At 43.2% G+C, this 14,750-nt stretch overlaps 1 protein-coding gene across 1 annotated transcript; it reads right to left on the minus strand.

Moving 5' to 3' along the window:
- Positions 1-2,267: 2,267 nt before the first annotated feature.
- Positions 2,268-14,750, minus strand: VPS18 (VPS18 core subunit of CORVET and HOPS complexes). The gene is made up of 5 exons (XM_054198425.1): positions 14,574-14,750; positions 8,232-8,373; positions 7,950-8,041; positions 5,346-7,216; positions 2,268-4,609 (listed from the first exon to the last, which is right to left on the minus strand). The coding sequence occupies exons 1-5, from the start codon at positions 14,662-14,664 to the stop codon at positions 3,881-3,883; spliced, it is 2,925 nt and encodes a 974-aa protein (XP_054054400.1). The 5' UTR covers positions 14,665-14,750; the 3' UTR covers positions 2,268-3,880.

The raw sequence follows: 14,750 nt of genomic DNA on the forward strand, positions 1-14,750 counted from the left end.
AAACACACTAGATGTGAACTCAAGCAACTAAGGAGCTGGCTCACATGCCTGCTGCTAGGACATGATGAAGCAGCAGCAACCAAACATGGCCAGACCCAAGGCCACCAGATATTGCAACTCCAAGCTCAGGGATAATCCCTCTACAGTTTAGCAAACACTAGGTCTGTAGGAACTTATACTAGAATGCAATTACACAAAAGAGGACTGATACTCATTTGTTAACAGCTTTTGATATTCAAAACCAGAAAGAGAGTGATCCATTAACTGAAATTGCCTTTTAGTTAGTTTTTTTAGCACCTTGGCCTCCAATAACTACCTTACAGGTCTGCCTCCACTCTCCCCACCAAAAGGCACTGGGCATCTGCTTCAGTTCCTTACTGTTATGTACCTTCCGTTCTGCTACAGAATACTTTTAGCTTCTCTGCAGCAAGCCTCAGTATTTAAATGGACAGCACTGACATCTAGTGGCTTATTAAGAACTTGCCTTCCTAAATTTCCAGCCCAGACATTTCTTTTTAGAAAGACAAAACACACAGCTCTCAACGTTTCAGTTAGCTGCTTCCTACTACACAGACCAACAGCAAGCAAGCACATCTGAAATTCTCTACAAACTCTTCTGTAACACAAACTCACCGTTGTCTCCCCCAACTCAGCATTTCCCCAGTCACTTCCTTGAAGCCTAGGAGAGGTGAGGTAGCAGGCACAAGTCTGCTTTAGGCCTTGCCTGCACAACTAAATTTCTTTAGCATAAATCTAGCTGGAGATATTTGTTTTGGTTACGTAGGGCTGGGGCTCCCACTCACCAACCCTTTTGGTCACACTGTTCTCTAGCTGCATTAAAGTAAATGGTAGGGCTTATTCACACAGACAAGGACAAGACCCAAGGCCACATCATTTGTAACAGCTGGTACACAATTCATTCACAGCTAAAAAAAAAAAAAACAAACATACAAAGGACTGTGATTTCTAAAATGTAACTGTGCTGAAATTATAACGAGAAAAGATAAAAATGCTATTCTGAAAGCAAAGAGGAAGAGACCTTGCAGATTAGATTTACGGGAAAACAGTAAACAGTTCATTTCCCTCCACACCCCCAAAAAACCATCTTACCTTTTTCAATGAGTGATATTGCAAAATTGCCAAGAAGCACAGGTGAGTGGTTATTGAAACTTCTGAAGCATGTGACAATGTAAGGAAAGTTCAAAAGATATCTTTATGTAGCTTCCTGTACTACTGGAAGTGGTCTGGCACTAGTCATTTAACCACTGCTGGAGTCTTTGCAGGCATTGACACACTCCACAGCCTTGACAGCAAATGACTTTAAAGATTTTTCAGGTAACAGTGGTGAGGAAGCAGGAGATTTGTGGTATATTTATCTAGTGCACAAGCCTAAAGTGCTCTGAGAAAGTTGCATACTAGTAATTCAAAAAATACCTAGTTCTAATTTTGTTAACTGAGACATATTAATTCCTAAGACTGGAATAATCATTAGGTTCTTGAGGTGCCTTCCCCTACCACCTCATCTCAGGCAAAGACTTGAGGGTTTTTATTCACTTGATATGCCTCAGCTCCCACAGACACGCACTTCTTCCAATATTATGGACAAGCAGATCTCCCTGGAATGGTATTCAAGCAAAGAATATTGCTAATCTTCAGAGCACAACAGAAACATTCAGCAATGCAACTGTTCTGTAGCACTAATAGGAAAAGAATGGAGCACTATAATAACTCTAATATACCAGCAAAGCATCCTGTAAAAACACAAAATTAAACAGATGGAACAAATATTAAGAACATCTCAAAGAAAATAAATAACTTGAAATTACTTCCTGCATCAGAATGAGCTACTGCTCATGTTTCTGCTAAAGGGCAGAAAAACAGCCACTTGCTTTTGACTGGAGACTGGTTTGGGTGGGGGGCTACTGTTGCTTTATAATGACATATACAACCTTAAATATTACACTGCTTACATGAAAAGATGATGATTCAGGAGCAGCCAGTTATAACTGGCTTAATGTTGAACTTCAAGAGACGTCACATTTAGTTTTCATCACAAATTCTTCTGCTAGACCCATCAACTTTTTCAAAGGAAAAGGCCATCCAGAGACAAAGAAAACTACAGCATGTGGGGTTTCTGAACCACTGCTTAATGAAACAACTGAAACAGTGGTTTCTGATAAGCCAGCCAGCAGCAAACACTACCAGGTGGTAAGGAGACTGCCTATCCCACAGCTTCAACAATGAAAAGAGGATTCCAAAACCTGAGGTTTTCCTACTGCCAGCTCCGGTTTTTATTACTCCTGTAATTTTACACACATGAAATTCATTCCTTCCAGGCTGAAGCTCCCAAGAAAAGCATGGATGTTCTTCTGGAGCTCTGAATGGTTATCAAAATTCTTAGGTCAGCTCCTTGAGAAAACCAATTTATATTCTGTTCCAGTGATGTGAAGACCCATTTCTACAACCCTACGAACGGGTGACTAGCAGATTCAGAGATGTAATCGAGACAAGCACATACATTCATGTGAAAGAACTGAAGAGGTTTTTCAGAAGAAAGTTATTTTCTATTGCCTTAATGAATCAACATTTTTCATTTAGATCATGGCATTCTTCTGCCAATTACTACCTTTGTGATTCAGCCCCAAACAGCAGAGCTTCATTAAAATTTTAGTTTCTTCAAACATAAAACACGGAACCCTTGCTAAATGACTGAAGAAAATTTTTTGTTCCCTCACCCACAGTGTAATGATTGCCACCTTCTGGGAAGAATTTTCCAAGTCAGAGCAACAGACAGAAGCACTGAACTGCAGCCATCTCCAGAAAGTATCAAATACTGTCAGGAAGACAAAAGACTGGCTGGTCACAAGGTACTGGCTTCAAATGGCAAAGCAAATTTTATACCAACAGAACTTTTCTGTAGTCTACCCTTGAGGGAACCTACAACTAGATCTGTCGTCTAGTGCTCAAGCGTAGCTTGAAGAGGACCACAGCAGGACAACAGAAATAGGCTGTGTTCCTGCTTGCAGAGTATCGGTTGAAACATTACTACTGCATATATCAATTTTGGTTTGGGGTGAAGACAAAACCAAGATCCACTGTACAAAGACAGTCATAACAGAAATAGGATGGAGAGAGGGAGGAAAGGGTGAACAGGCAAGGAAGTATTGCCAGAAACAGTACCTAGAGAAAACTGAAATGTATGGGCTCGTCCATAAAGCTTGTGGGAAAGAATTACACACCTTGAATTGCAGGCAAATGACTTAAGTGTATTATGAGACACTCCTGCTTGAGAATTATACACATTCTTATATTACATTGTGTAGAAACATGTATTTGTGTAGCATGATGTTTACAAAATATATATGCAAGAGCATTTGTCCTTTCATGTTCTTTCCATGTACGTGGTTATAGACTCTCGGGAAAAAGGAAACAGAATGCAATTCTAGCTTTGAAAGTGATGAATGAAGACTACACTACTTAGTGTTCCTCACTACCTTTCCCTTTAAGCTTGTCTTCACCAAAACAAATACCACACAACAGGGAAGACAAATCACAGGCTGTTCCCAATTCCTTCTGGACAAGGCACTCCATTAGCTTCACACTGAGAACCTCAGAAGAACTGCAAGCAGCAAACATCTGCTAAATATATTGCAGTGTTATCTCTAACTATTGTTCAAGTTCTTAGACAGTCATAGCTATACCTCCCCATTTTTCAAGACTAGTTCACTGTAATCCTGATAACAAGACCCCACTACTCTTTCCTTAGAGTTCCACTGAAGCCACTGTGTTCCTGCTTCCAGAGGTTGTATCTCCACCACAGAAGCTTCACAAGTTGTGAACAAAACCAGTCTGGTCCATTGACAGCTGCAGATTTGGAAAACTACAGCCAGCTTTGCATCTCCTCTTCATACTTTTGGGGATCAATAAAAGGTTTGTCAATGGACCGGATCATCAGCTCACCACAGTACACACATTCGGCTGCCACAATATCATCAATGTCAGCTTTGATCTGTTCCCGGCTCTGCTGCCCCTTCCCCAAGCTAATGGTATCTGCGTCCTTGGGACGATGGTGGCTCTTGGAAGGCTGACTGGTAGCTGCCAGCTTCTTCTGAAGATCTTCAAGTTTTGCCTGCTTATAGGCAGGAAGGTTTGGGAAAACTGCTTGGAGAAGACAGTCATAGTGAAACATGTGACCACACAGGAAAAGGTAAAAAGGGCGGTTTAGAAGTGGAAAGTCACAAGCAGCACATTTTTCCTGAGGCTCCACAGAGCCATACTTATTTCTCATTTCCTGAATGTCCTCTCGGATTCTCTTGGCACTCTGTGTGGCTTCCTCCATCTCCCTTTTCAGCTCTTCAATGTGTTTGTTGTAGTCCTCTAGGGAGTTACAGATTGCCTCCTTGAAATGGTCAATAGTGACAAAGTCTGGAAAGAATGGCAGGACATCTTCAATCTTCAGCAGGGCACAGCTGGAGAGGCAGGCCATTGCCTTCTTGACATCCTTCTCTTCCTGAACAACATGGCGAGCAATCTTCAACCAGAGCTTCTTCCGGAGTTCCTCATCATCTTCAGGGAGATCTGCACAGGACTTGGCAAGATCAACATCCACCTAGGAGTTGGACAGACAAGGAAACTGAGTTAAGCTTCCCTCTTTGTTTATCCACCATTCAACTTCAACTGCTGTCCCTTATAGGAGGCGTTAATAGAAAACTTCTATTGCTATCTCATTGCCTTGGACGGCACTACTGGCCTGCTCCTTGTTTACATGTGAAACAACTTTCCTCTCCACCAGCGTTCCTCCTTGCAGATTTGCTTGCTACCCAGCAGAGAACAAAAAAGCTCAGCACTACAATAAGGGCAGATAAGCCATGTTACGGTATCTTTGCTGGCCACACATTTCAGCAAAGACATAGCAATGACAATAGAAAAAAAATCCTACATTTCCCTGAAGCTCAGACTAAGCTGACAAAGGCATTCTTCTGTGATAATTATCACAGCTAGGAATAGGAAGTAATTAGAATCCTGAACAATAGCTATACAAGTCTTGCATAAATGCAGATACGTTAAAGGTAATTTACATTAGAGACTGAGCTTAAGACAGACAGTACTCCCTCCTCGTACTTTCCATGCCCCTACCCTCAGTTAATGGCTTGTCAGTCAGCTGTCTACTTAAAACAACAAAGCACAGAAGTATGTTAACAGAGTCAGGTCTTTCTTCCTAGACTTAGCTGCACACCTCCTATACCAAGGAGTCTGTCCACTTCCTCTCAATGCTCGATTGTTCAAGATAACTTGAACAAGCTACGTTCCTATACATCATAGCATGCATGCACAGACACACATACCTGTAAGGCTAGATCCACAGCCTCCTCATATAATTCCATCACTTTGTAAATATGGACACATGCGTGGTGGTGCCCATGCTCTGCACACAGGCGCAATGCATACTTCAGGTCATAGTGGATCCTGTTTGGGTTGGTTCCTGCTTGCTCCAGGTATGACAGCAATGAGTCTGGCCGACACAAAGCATAAAGAGACAACAGGTAGTTGTGAATGGCTTGCTGGGTTTCCTCCAACTGATAGACACAGAACTCCATATATCTAATGGCTTCATTGATTTGCTGGGTGCTGGCACTCTGGCTGTAGTTAACAAGCGCTGGAATGAGGTTCCTGGCATCCAGTCTAGAGCCCATAGAAATCCAAGCATCAACTACCTTCTTGGGAATATGCTGGATGAGGACTGGAGAGAACTTGTAGAACAGCTTCTCATCTCTGTGCCTGGACAGCACATTTAGAGCTTCATCGTACTCATCATGCTGGCAGTGGTGAGCTACTACACGCTCGTAGTCCTGCATGATGACTGCAAAGTAGACCATGTGCTCTGTGTCCCCATGGCTTGCCAACAGCTCATAAATAGATGCCCGGTTATTAAATAGACAGTCTTTGTTTTTAGGACTGCTCAGGAAAGTGCGAAACTTCTCCCGTGTATCCAAATAGAGATTTCGCTGTGAGGGATCTCCTTCCAATATACCCAGCCAATTCAGGTACAGCTCCGTTAACCACGTGGTCAGCAGAGTGGTCTGTGTCTTCTCAGAAGGCTTTAGGTTACTTAGCTTCTTAATCAGAAACTCCATCAGGGCCTCTTCTTGCTTGGCTTCAATGAACTTAAGGGCAATTTCCTCAAAGTAGTTCTGGGTCAGCGCATAACATTTGGCACTGTCTAGATACCTCTTGTTTTGGAAGCAGTGCTCTGCCTCTTTTGCCAGCACAATATCTAGGCACTCTGGACGGTCTTTACAATACTCTTTGGCTAAATCAAATTTGTTCATATTCATATACATCTTCCACACATCTCTAGATTCCCGCTGGACGTGGTAGCGGAACACTACTTTCTCAGTGTGAATCCATATCTGCTGGACTGTGGGATCTTTGATCATGCGTGTCAGTAAGCCAAACTTCTCCAGGAACAGATCTTGAAAAACAACCTGCCCATTCAGAGTGCATACAGCCTTCACCCGATCAGGCAGCAGCAACAGGAAGTGGAACTGGGTAAGTACAATGGATATTGGCTTGTTCACAGTTATATCAATATCAGAAGGATAAACCCAGACGCGTTCATCACTCAAAATTGAATCAGGACGGCTATAATCCAATGTACCATATAAAACACCATTTCCCATCATCCAGGCAAAGGAGCGTGGGTTGGAGCGCAGTTTTGGGGTGTAAAAGGCTATCTCACTGAAACCAAGGTTGGCTGGAAACTCACGGAAGCTGGGCAAATGGTCAGCATGCATAGCAAATATGGAGCTGAAGCCTTGCTGTTCCGTCCCTTCAGGCACTTTGCCAACAAACTGGAAGAGTCTCTTTCGAGTGGTGGCTATAATAAAAAATTTCCCTTCTATTCCTCGTTCAATCTCCAAGCAGCAGACTGGGGCAGGTCCCGATTCCTCCTCCAGAGTGTAGACCTGTCGAAAGTACTGGTCGGGATTAGTGCTGAAGAGACTTCCCTCGCTGACAGAGATTTCGGCCTCATAGATCTGCCCCTGGGCTGTCCCCACCAGGATAGGCCCAGTGTTGGTCTCTGAACCAAGAAATTTGTTCCAGCCCACACTTTCAATCAAGTGGCCTTTCCAGCGGGAGAGTGTTCGCACTTTCTGAACACTTCTGTTCAGGTAAAGGCATTCACTGGTGTTCAGAGCAATCAGGAGATGAGAGCCTACCAACAGGCGAGGGGTATGGGAAGGAGAAGGAAAGAACAAATTAAGATTGTGCCTAAGCAAGCCAAATTCCTGAGGCTTCTAATCCTCACACTTGATAAGCTCTGATATCAACATACTAAATCCAAGACTTTCCCAGGCATTCTTAGGAATGTGGGGGATTTCCATGCTGGATCAGAACAGTAGTCTATATGTTGCAAACTTAAAATACTAGTCCCAGATGCTTCATCGAGAAGGTATTCTTCTGTGTCAATAATTATTCTAAGGATAAACAGTTCCCAGAGTTCTCTCCTATCCCTGTCAGTTGGTGACAAACATGAGAATCTCTTTCCAAACTTTTGTTTTCTTTTTAAAAATCAGTCAAGGCTACAGTGAGCTGCAGATGTTTAACAATCCCTTTTAAAAATTCTTATATAAACACAGCACAGGGTGACTGCAAAGATATCCTTTTATTGGTTTTAGCAGCCTTGCTCAGAACAGGCTAATTGGCTATGTTCATTTCAGAGAGTTCAAAAGCAACAACATACACACAACAAACCAGTGTTTTTCTAATAGCACGGGGCAAATCAGAAGGCAGGACCCTTGGGCAATGGAGTCCTGGCCACAAAAGAACCACCTGTTCTCCTTATTTACAGAACAGAAAGAGAACTCCTTCACCAGTGCTTGTTACACGCATTCAATTGCATCTGCTGCCAACCACTGTCTGTAAATATACATAGTCCACTGCCTCACCTGTGTGGTCCAAAAACATCTTGTAGACTTTGGCTTCATCTTTGCGTCCCAGCTCTACCTGATTAGGTTCATCTGGCTTCCCAAGATCAATCCTGCAAAGAGAAACCATGAAAGCATGCTTCCAACAAAAGTTCATGTAGGCGTTAATTGCTTACTGTTTTCCATATTGGGTTCATGCCTTCTTATCCAGTTTGTGATTTTAAGTTCTCTGACAACTTATGAAAAAAAAAAAAAAAAGGCAAGGGAAAACAAGCAATAACTTCAGGTCTCTCACAGCATTACCTGAGAAGAGTGTCTTTGCCAAGGCTCATACAGAGCTGGTTAGATGAGACCACTAAGCTGTTAATTTTCTCTGGAGGAGCAAAGTCAATCCTTTGCTTGTTAAATATTGGTGTTTCCTTCTCCAGTCGTGCATTCACATATCCTGAAGAAAGAACATGAACACTTAAAAACAAAACAAGACAGAAACCCACAACAACAATCACCCCCCACTACACCAAAATCTAACCTAAAAGACTAGAAAGATCATCACCTGTTCTGAGTTTTACTGAAAAGAGAGTGTGCTTCATGGAGCATGCTGCACAGAGAGCAGCACTCAGGTAGATATGTATAACAGGAAAGAAAAGTAGTAATACACCTTACTGTCTTGTCACAGAACCGCAAACTTGTCACAAGTGTTAATTTGAATGCACACAGAATTCCAGGGGAAGCCACAAAACTGTCACGTAAACTGTGTAAAAAGCTGAAAATGAGAGTAGAATCACAAAGTAATTTGTTTTCCTTGGTTGGCAGTTTATTTCTTCAAGACAGGAAAGAATGGCTGGTATTACATAAGACACAAAGAGGACTCTGGTTTGACACTCCCATAGAAACTACCCAAGAGACCACTGTGGCCTTAATTGAAATATATTTCTCTCTTATTCCATGTTGTAATTGAATGAGCTACCATACGTGACATCCATCATTCACAAGCTGAAGCTATTTTTAAAGCCATGTTGGGGTTTTTTTTGTATCCACATAGCAGACTTCATCATAGAGAGAAGTCTGTTGGATTATTTGCTGCAGGGAACACAGCTGGAGGTCACAATGATGTTTTTACCATAACCCTGTTTTACCAACCATAACACTATCCTAATTGCAACTTTCCAGCTGTTGCTGGAAGGCACGCGAACTACTTCTTAGAGCCAAAACAATAACCAAGACCTGGTGATTGCTGAATCAATGCTCCAATCTTGGCATAAATTGCTTCCTGAGCCAAAACCCTTTCAGACTAGTTTACTGTTTCATGGTAAATCCCAAAATGGAGACAGACTAACCTAATACTCATATCCTTTTGAAAACCATGCCCGAATTCTAAGAAATGCACAATTAAGTTCAGGTTAGAGTTAAGGGTTGAAGTTTGACATGACACAGCCACCTTACAGGACACATGTTGCGTTTTAAGCCCAACCAAGCAAACCTGAAAAAGCAACGAACTGAAAATGGGAGTGGACAATGAGAGCAAGTTAGCTCATGCAACTAATTAAATATTCAGCTGGTCAGTTTAGTACCAACCACCTTGGGAAATGTGGCATCCATAGGAAGGCATGTTGAGGGATTACTTATAAAGGACATCTAGGTGGGAAAGGCAGAGAGTGGAGAAGGTCTGACTTGAGGGAATTGACATACTTCCGGAGAAATATGTTAATAAACAAATAAAACTTAGAAATCAATTGCTTTAAGAATCTCTTATGATCTTCAGTGCAGATGGGCAAAGCACAGGATGCAGTTCAAACTCATTCCTTCGGCTACGACAAAGGCAAAAGCTCAGCCACAGGCAAGCAGTCAACAAACTGAAACTTTTAAAACAGGTGAACCTGTAACACCATTTGGCAGCACAGAGAAGCAGCATAACGGATTTAGTTTTCACTGAAGGCGGGTAGGCCTCTGCACCCAAAAACACAGGACTTGCAGAGACCAGGCCATTCTATTCCTAAATAAGGGCAGCAGTCTTTATGGTCTTCCTATGAGGAAGTAAAAAACTACAAAATAGCTCAGATAGATATGCCAGTGAACTGCAAAATAAGAAGCCATTCATCTAAAACCAAAACCAAGTGATGATGCTCATTAGCAAAATCCTGGAACATATGTGCGTCCACAAGCAGATCTTATCACAAAGTTTCATCCACATCTATCCCATGAGACTAGTTTTCCCACTGACTGAATTTCCCATATGCACAAAGTCTTACATAACCCTTTAACAAGGAAAGCAGCAGAGGATCTCAGTCTGACCACACTACCTCAAGCTAGAAAGCAAGACAGATAGATCCATTGCTAAATTAACCTATCATCTGCTTTGTTCCACATGCAACTGAAGGATTTCTAAGGCAAGCAGATCCATGCAGCAGTTAGCCTGGATAGGAAGACTGAAAATGAAGCAAGCTATAATAAGTTGAGGCCATTCATGGCCAAAGTAGCTACCTAGGAAGATGTAAACTTAAAGAAAAAGGAAGCCTGGGATTGTATCTCAGAGGAAAGAGGCTGCTTCCATCCTAAAGAGCATAGGCCTGACACTCTCGAGACTTTGACTAAAAGCACCACTCCAAAGCACACTCAATATCTATAACCTCCCCCAAAATATCCTGAAAAACTCTAATTTCAGTCCTGTTGCTGTTGAAAAAGCCAGTGAAGTCATGGAAAGCAGCCTGCTAACACTACGAATCCTTTAATTGCTTATTCCACCGATGTCTTCTGCTTGCCTCGGCCTCACCACTAGACCAGCTGCAGGATCTTTAAAGGATTCTTGTTTTAGAGAAAAGATGCACATGCAGGAACAGACAAAGCAACCACAATCTCAGTAGGCAGCCTTTTGCTCAGCATGTATGGGTTTTTTTCTTACACATTGATCCACATCTTAAACATTACCCACTTATGCAAATGTGCGTTCCTTTATTTACAGTTAAGCAAAACAGATGTTCTTCATTTCAGATTAGGGAGCTGCAATGCCACATTTTAAACTTGCTGGTGTGAACTGCGGTTCAAAACATGCAGACAAAGCTCCCAAGCTGCAGATTCACATGATGTCACAGCTAACCAATAAATATAAATACATATTTATATATATAAAAAGGAAGGATTACTCTGATGGGGAAAACCCACATACGAATGGATTGCCAAGTCACATTCATTCAGGCACTCTTGATTTTTTTTCAGATTGCCATCAGGCAAAACAAGGCTGACAGGAAGAAAACCGAACAACTAGCACCTATACACAGGTAGGGGTTTAGAATTCGGGTAGGGTTTTTTGTCTGTTTTGTTTTTCGTTTTGGTTTGTTTGTTTGTTTATTTCAGTCATAGTTCAAGCCAATGGACTGGATTCTAGCCTTCCGGACTCTTTAGGACTTTATCCATTACAATTATAACAACTGTAGGATCATCATCGCTAACATGAGAATTTTAAAATTTTAACTAGCATCCATAACAGGAGAAGGATGAACTTGTTTAACTTACAGTTCTTTATACAAAGGAGATGTCTATTTTATAACATGCATTCCTTTCAAACAGTCCCCTCCTTCATCCTGACCCCAATGTGTCCCTCTGCTGTTCAGGCGAGATTCCACTGCAGCATTTCCCACCCTGATTTCTGGACAAATCTGCATTTTTCCTTAGAGCTTTCAATCTGTTCAAAGATCTAAACTCACCAACATCAGTTAAGTCTAGTGGATCAAAGTAGGTCTTTTCATGCTGGCACTGCAGTACTTGAAGTTTACAATGCAGCACTGTAAGTTGGCAACAGAGTCACTGCTTGGTTACCTGCAACTTCGAGAAACAGTACCTGCAGTTTAACAGGCACAGGGAACAACTAACTGAAACAGAGGAATAAGTTTTAACACCTTCCAAAATTTCCAACCTAACCTTAAGGACTGCTTTCAGGAAGTTAACTATTTACTTGCATCTTTTTTGCGTCGGTCATCACAGGCAAGGGCTCTAGCTACTCCGTCTGAGCTGCAGAAGGCAAAAGCAGGGACTGGGAGAACGAGGATCTGCCCACTGAAGGAAAAAAACAGGTTCAAGACCATCTGAGGAACCCAAAGGTGCCCAAGCCCACGGGACCGGTCCTGATGGAACTGGTGGATGAAGTTGCCAAGCCACTATTCATCATATTTGAGAAGTCGTGGCAGTCGGGTGAAGTTCCTGTTGACTGGAAAAGGGGAAACACAACGCCCATTTTTAAAAAGGGAAAAAAGGAAGAGCCGGGGAACTACAGGCTGGTCAGTCTCACCTCTGTGCTTGGCAAAATCATGGAGCAGATCCTCCTGGAAATTACGCTAAGGCACATGGAAAATAAGGAAGTGATCAGTGACAGCCAACATGGCTTCATTAAGGGCAAATCATGCCTGACAAATTTGGTGGCCTTCTACAACAGTGTTATTGCATTGGTGGATAAGGGAAGAGCATCTGATACCATCTGCCTGAACTTGTACAAGGCATTTGACACTGTCCCACATGACATTGTTATCTCTAAATTGGAGAGACATAGATTTCATGGATGGACCACTCGGTGGATCACTAATTGCCTGGATGGCTATACTCAAAAAGTTGTGGTCAACATCTCAATGTCCAAGTGGTGAGCAGTGACAAGTAGCGTTCCTCAGGGGTCACTACTGGGACTGGTACTATTTAACATCTTTTTTTGGCATCATGGATGGTGGGGCTGAGTGCACCCTCAGCAAGTTTGCCGATGACACCAAGCTGTGTGGTACGGTCGACATGGTGGAGGGAAGGGATGCCACACAGAGGGACCTGGACAGGCTTGAGAAGTGGGCGTGTGCGAACCTCATGAAGTTCAACAAGGCCAAGTGCAAGGTCCTGCATGTGGGTCAGGGCAATCCAGTGGTGAGACACTGGAACAGGCTGCCCAGATAAGCTGTGGATGCCCCATCCCTGGAGGTGTTCAAGGCCAGGCTGGACGGGGCTTTGAGCAACCTGGTCTAGTGGGAGGTGTCCCTGCCCAGGGAAGGGGGTGTGGAATTAGATGATCTTTAAGGTCCCTTCCAACTCTAACCATTCTATGATTCTATGATCTTTTTGCAAAATCAATTTACTTAAACGTCAGATTGCCCACAACTTCTACCAGCCCAACTTTTATTCAAAGTTACCAGTGAGGTCTGATTTAAGAATAATTAACACACAGATTAGGCTGTGCCTTTGCAATTAAGTAGTTTCCCAAACTTCCTTTGCCAACACTAATTGTCAGCAAACAGGCAGATTTCTCAAGACAGCCATGACTGGAGACAGTGTTGCAGCAGTCAGAAAGAAAAGCTGAGTCCCTGAAAATTTATTTTCGGTAACAACACTGTTTTGCACAATACCTATTCAGGACACTTATTCTTTATCTAACATTACACAACAAAATAACTATGCATGTTCAAACAAACATGGGGAACATATCTACTTCAGTACCTAGACTCAGAGTAATTCTGTCTGTGTACTTATACTCAATAATAGATATAGTATGACAGAATTCATCAATTCTTACTACATATATAAAGCTCACAACCTGGTTTCCCCAAAGGTTAACAGTGGGCAACACTACATGAGGAAAAAATTTGAAAGAACATGTCCATGCGTTTCCAGACTTGTAACTCAAAAATGCCAGCTCTGCATAGGAGCTGGTACTACCATGACAATACCAGGCAAAACAGAATCCTCTCATAACCTACATTTCCCTGCCATACTCAATAAAACATTGTGAGGTGGCATCTCAAAGGGAACCGTTACTGAATCTAATAAACCTTGAATTTACCATGGAATATACCTGCCATTTGTTTGCTTTCTCTCACATGAAAGAAACAACTGACTGGTCATCACACCATTACTTTGCATTGATTGCACAGCTCCCCAAATAGTACAGTATACCAAAGCTTCACAAACCTTGACAGAAAAGTTTAACATTAATACAGATTGCTTTCTTGGTAACCTTCTTCAGCAGTAACCTTACCATCATGTAGTCGGACTAAGGGAACCACTCTAAAAAATGAAGTCTTTGGTTAACTGGCCCTGGGTTAGGAAACTAACTGCATGCAGGTACAGCTGTGCAGCCAGCCAGAATACTGTGGCTGTAGCAGTTGGGTTCCACAGAGAGGAGAAAAAATTAAAAAAAGGAAGCAAGCTTATGAGACGATCTCAGACAACCACCTACCACAGCTCTGAACTGAATAGTGCTGAGATGTGGTTATAATTTGTGACTATGAAGGCATGCCACTTCACGTACAGTCTTTCCAGCACACACCACTTCATCGCACAGGGAGGTGAAGCTGTCCCACTGGTAACAAGCACATCGGTCTTGCTAAGATAACCTGCATCACCCCTAAGCTTTGTCAGGAACTGAGTGTCCCCTGCATCAAAACATGTCACATAGCAAATTACCCCGCCCCCAACTAATGAGCTGCCGCCTTGCCTCCCCCCTCTCAGCAGGAACTCCCAGCGCCCCGGAGGCCCCGTCGAGGGGCTAACGGTGGGAGCACGCCTCCAGCCGCCCGGACCCCGGGCCTAGTCCTCCACCGGGGGATTCCCAGGGACCTGCCTGTAACCACAGCGCCGCGCTGCCCCCGGGGGCCGACCCGGGCCGAGAGTTGCGCCTACCGGAGTGGGGGATGCCCACGCTGGCGCGGCTCTGCTGCACGGAAGCGGAGCGGTAGAGGGAATCTTCGTACTCGTCCAGGATGGAGGCCATGGCCGCCAACAGTCACCCGCCAACGGTCACCGGTACCCCTGGCCCGCGCCGGCCGCTTCCGCCAACGCTCAGCTGACCCGCGTCAC

This window comes from Rissa tridactyla, chromosome 4, assembly GCF_028500815.1.
Source record: "Rissa tridactyla isolate bRisTri1 chromosome 4, bRisTri1.patW.cur.20221130, whole genome shotgun sequence".
Classification (NCBI taxonomy): Eukaryota; Metazoa; Chordata; class Aves; order Charadriiformes; family Laridae; genus Rissa; species Rissa tridactyla.

Excerpts from the sequence above, each read along its gene's own strand:
- VPS18 (XM_054198425.1), bottom strand. The coding sequence starts at position 14,664 with ATGGCCTCCATCCTGGACGAGTACGAAGATTCCCTCTACCGCTCCGCT. Across the intron at positions 8,042-8,231 it reads GGCAAAGACACTCTTCTCAG|GATTGATCTTGGGAAGCCAG; the intron begins GTAATGCTGTGA and ends TTCTCTTTGCAG. Across the intron at positions 7,217-7,949 it reads GATGTTTTTGGACCACACAG|GCTCTCATCTCCTGATTGCT; the intron begins GTGAGGCAGTGG and ends GCCTGTTGGTAG.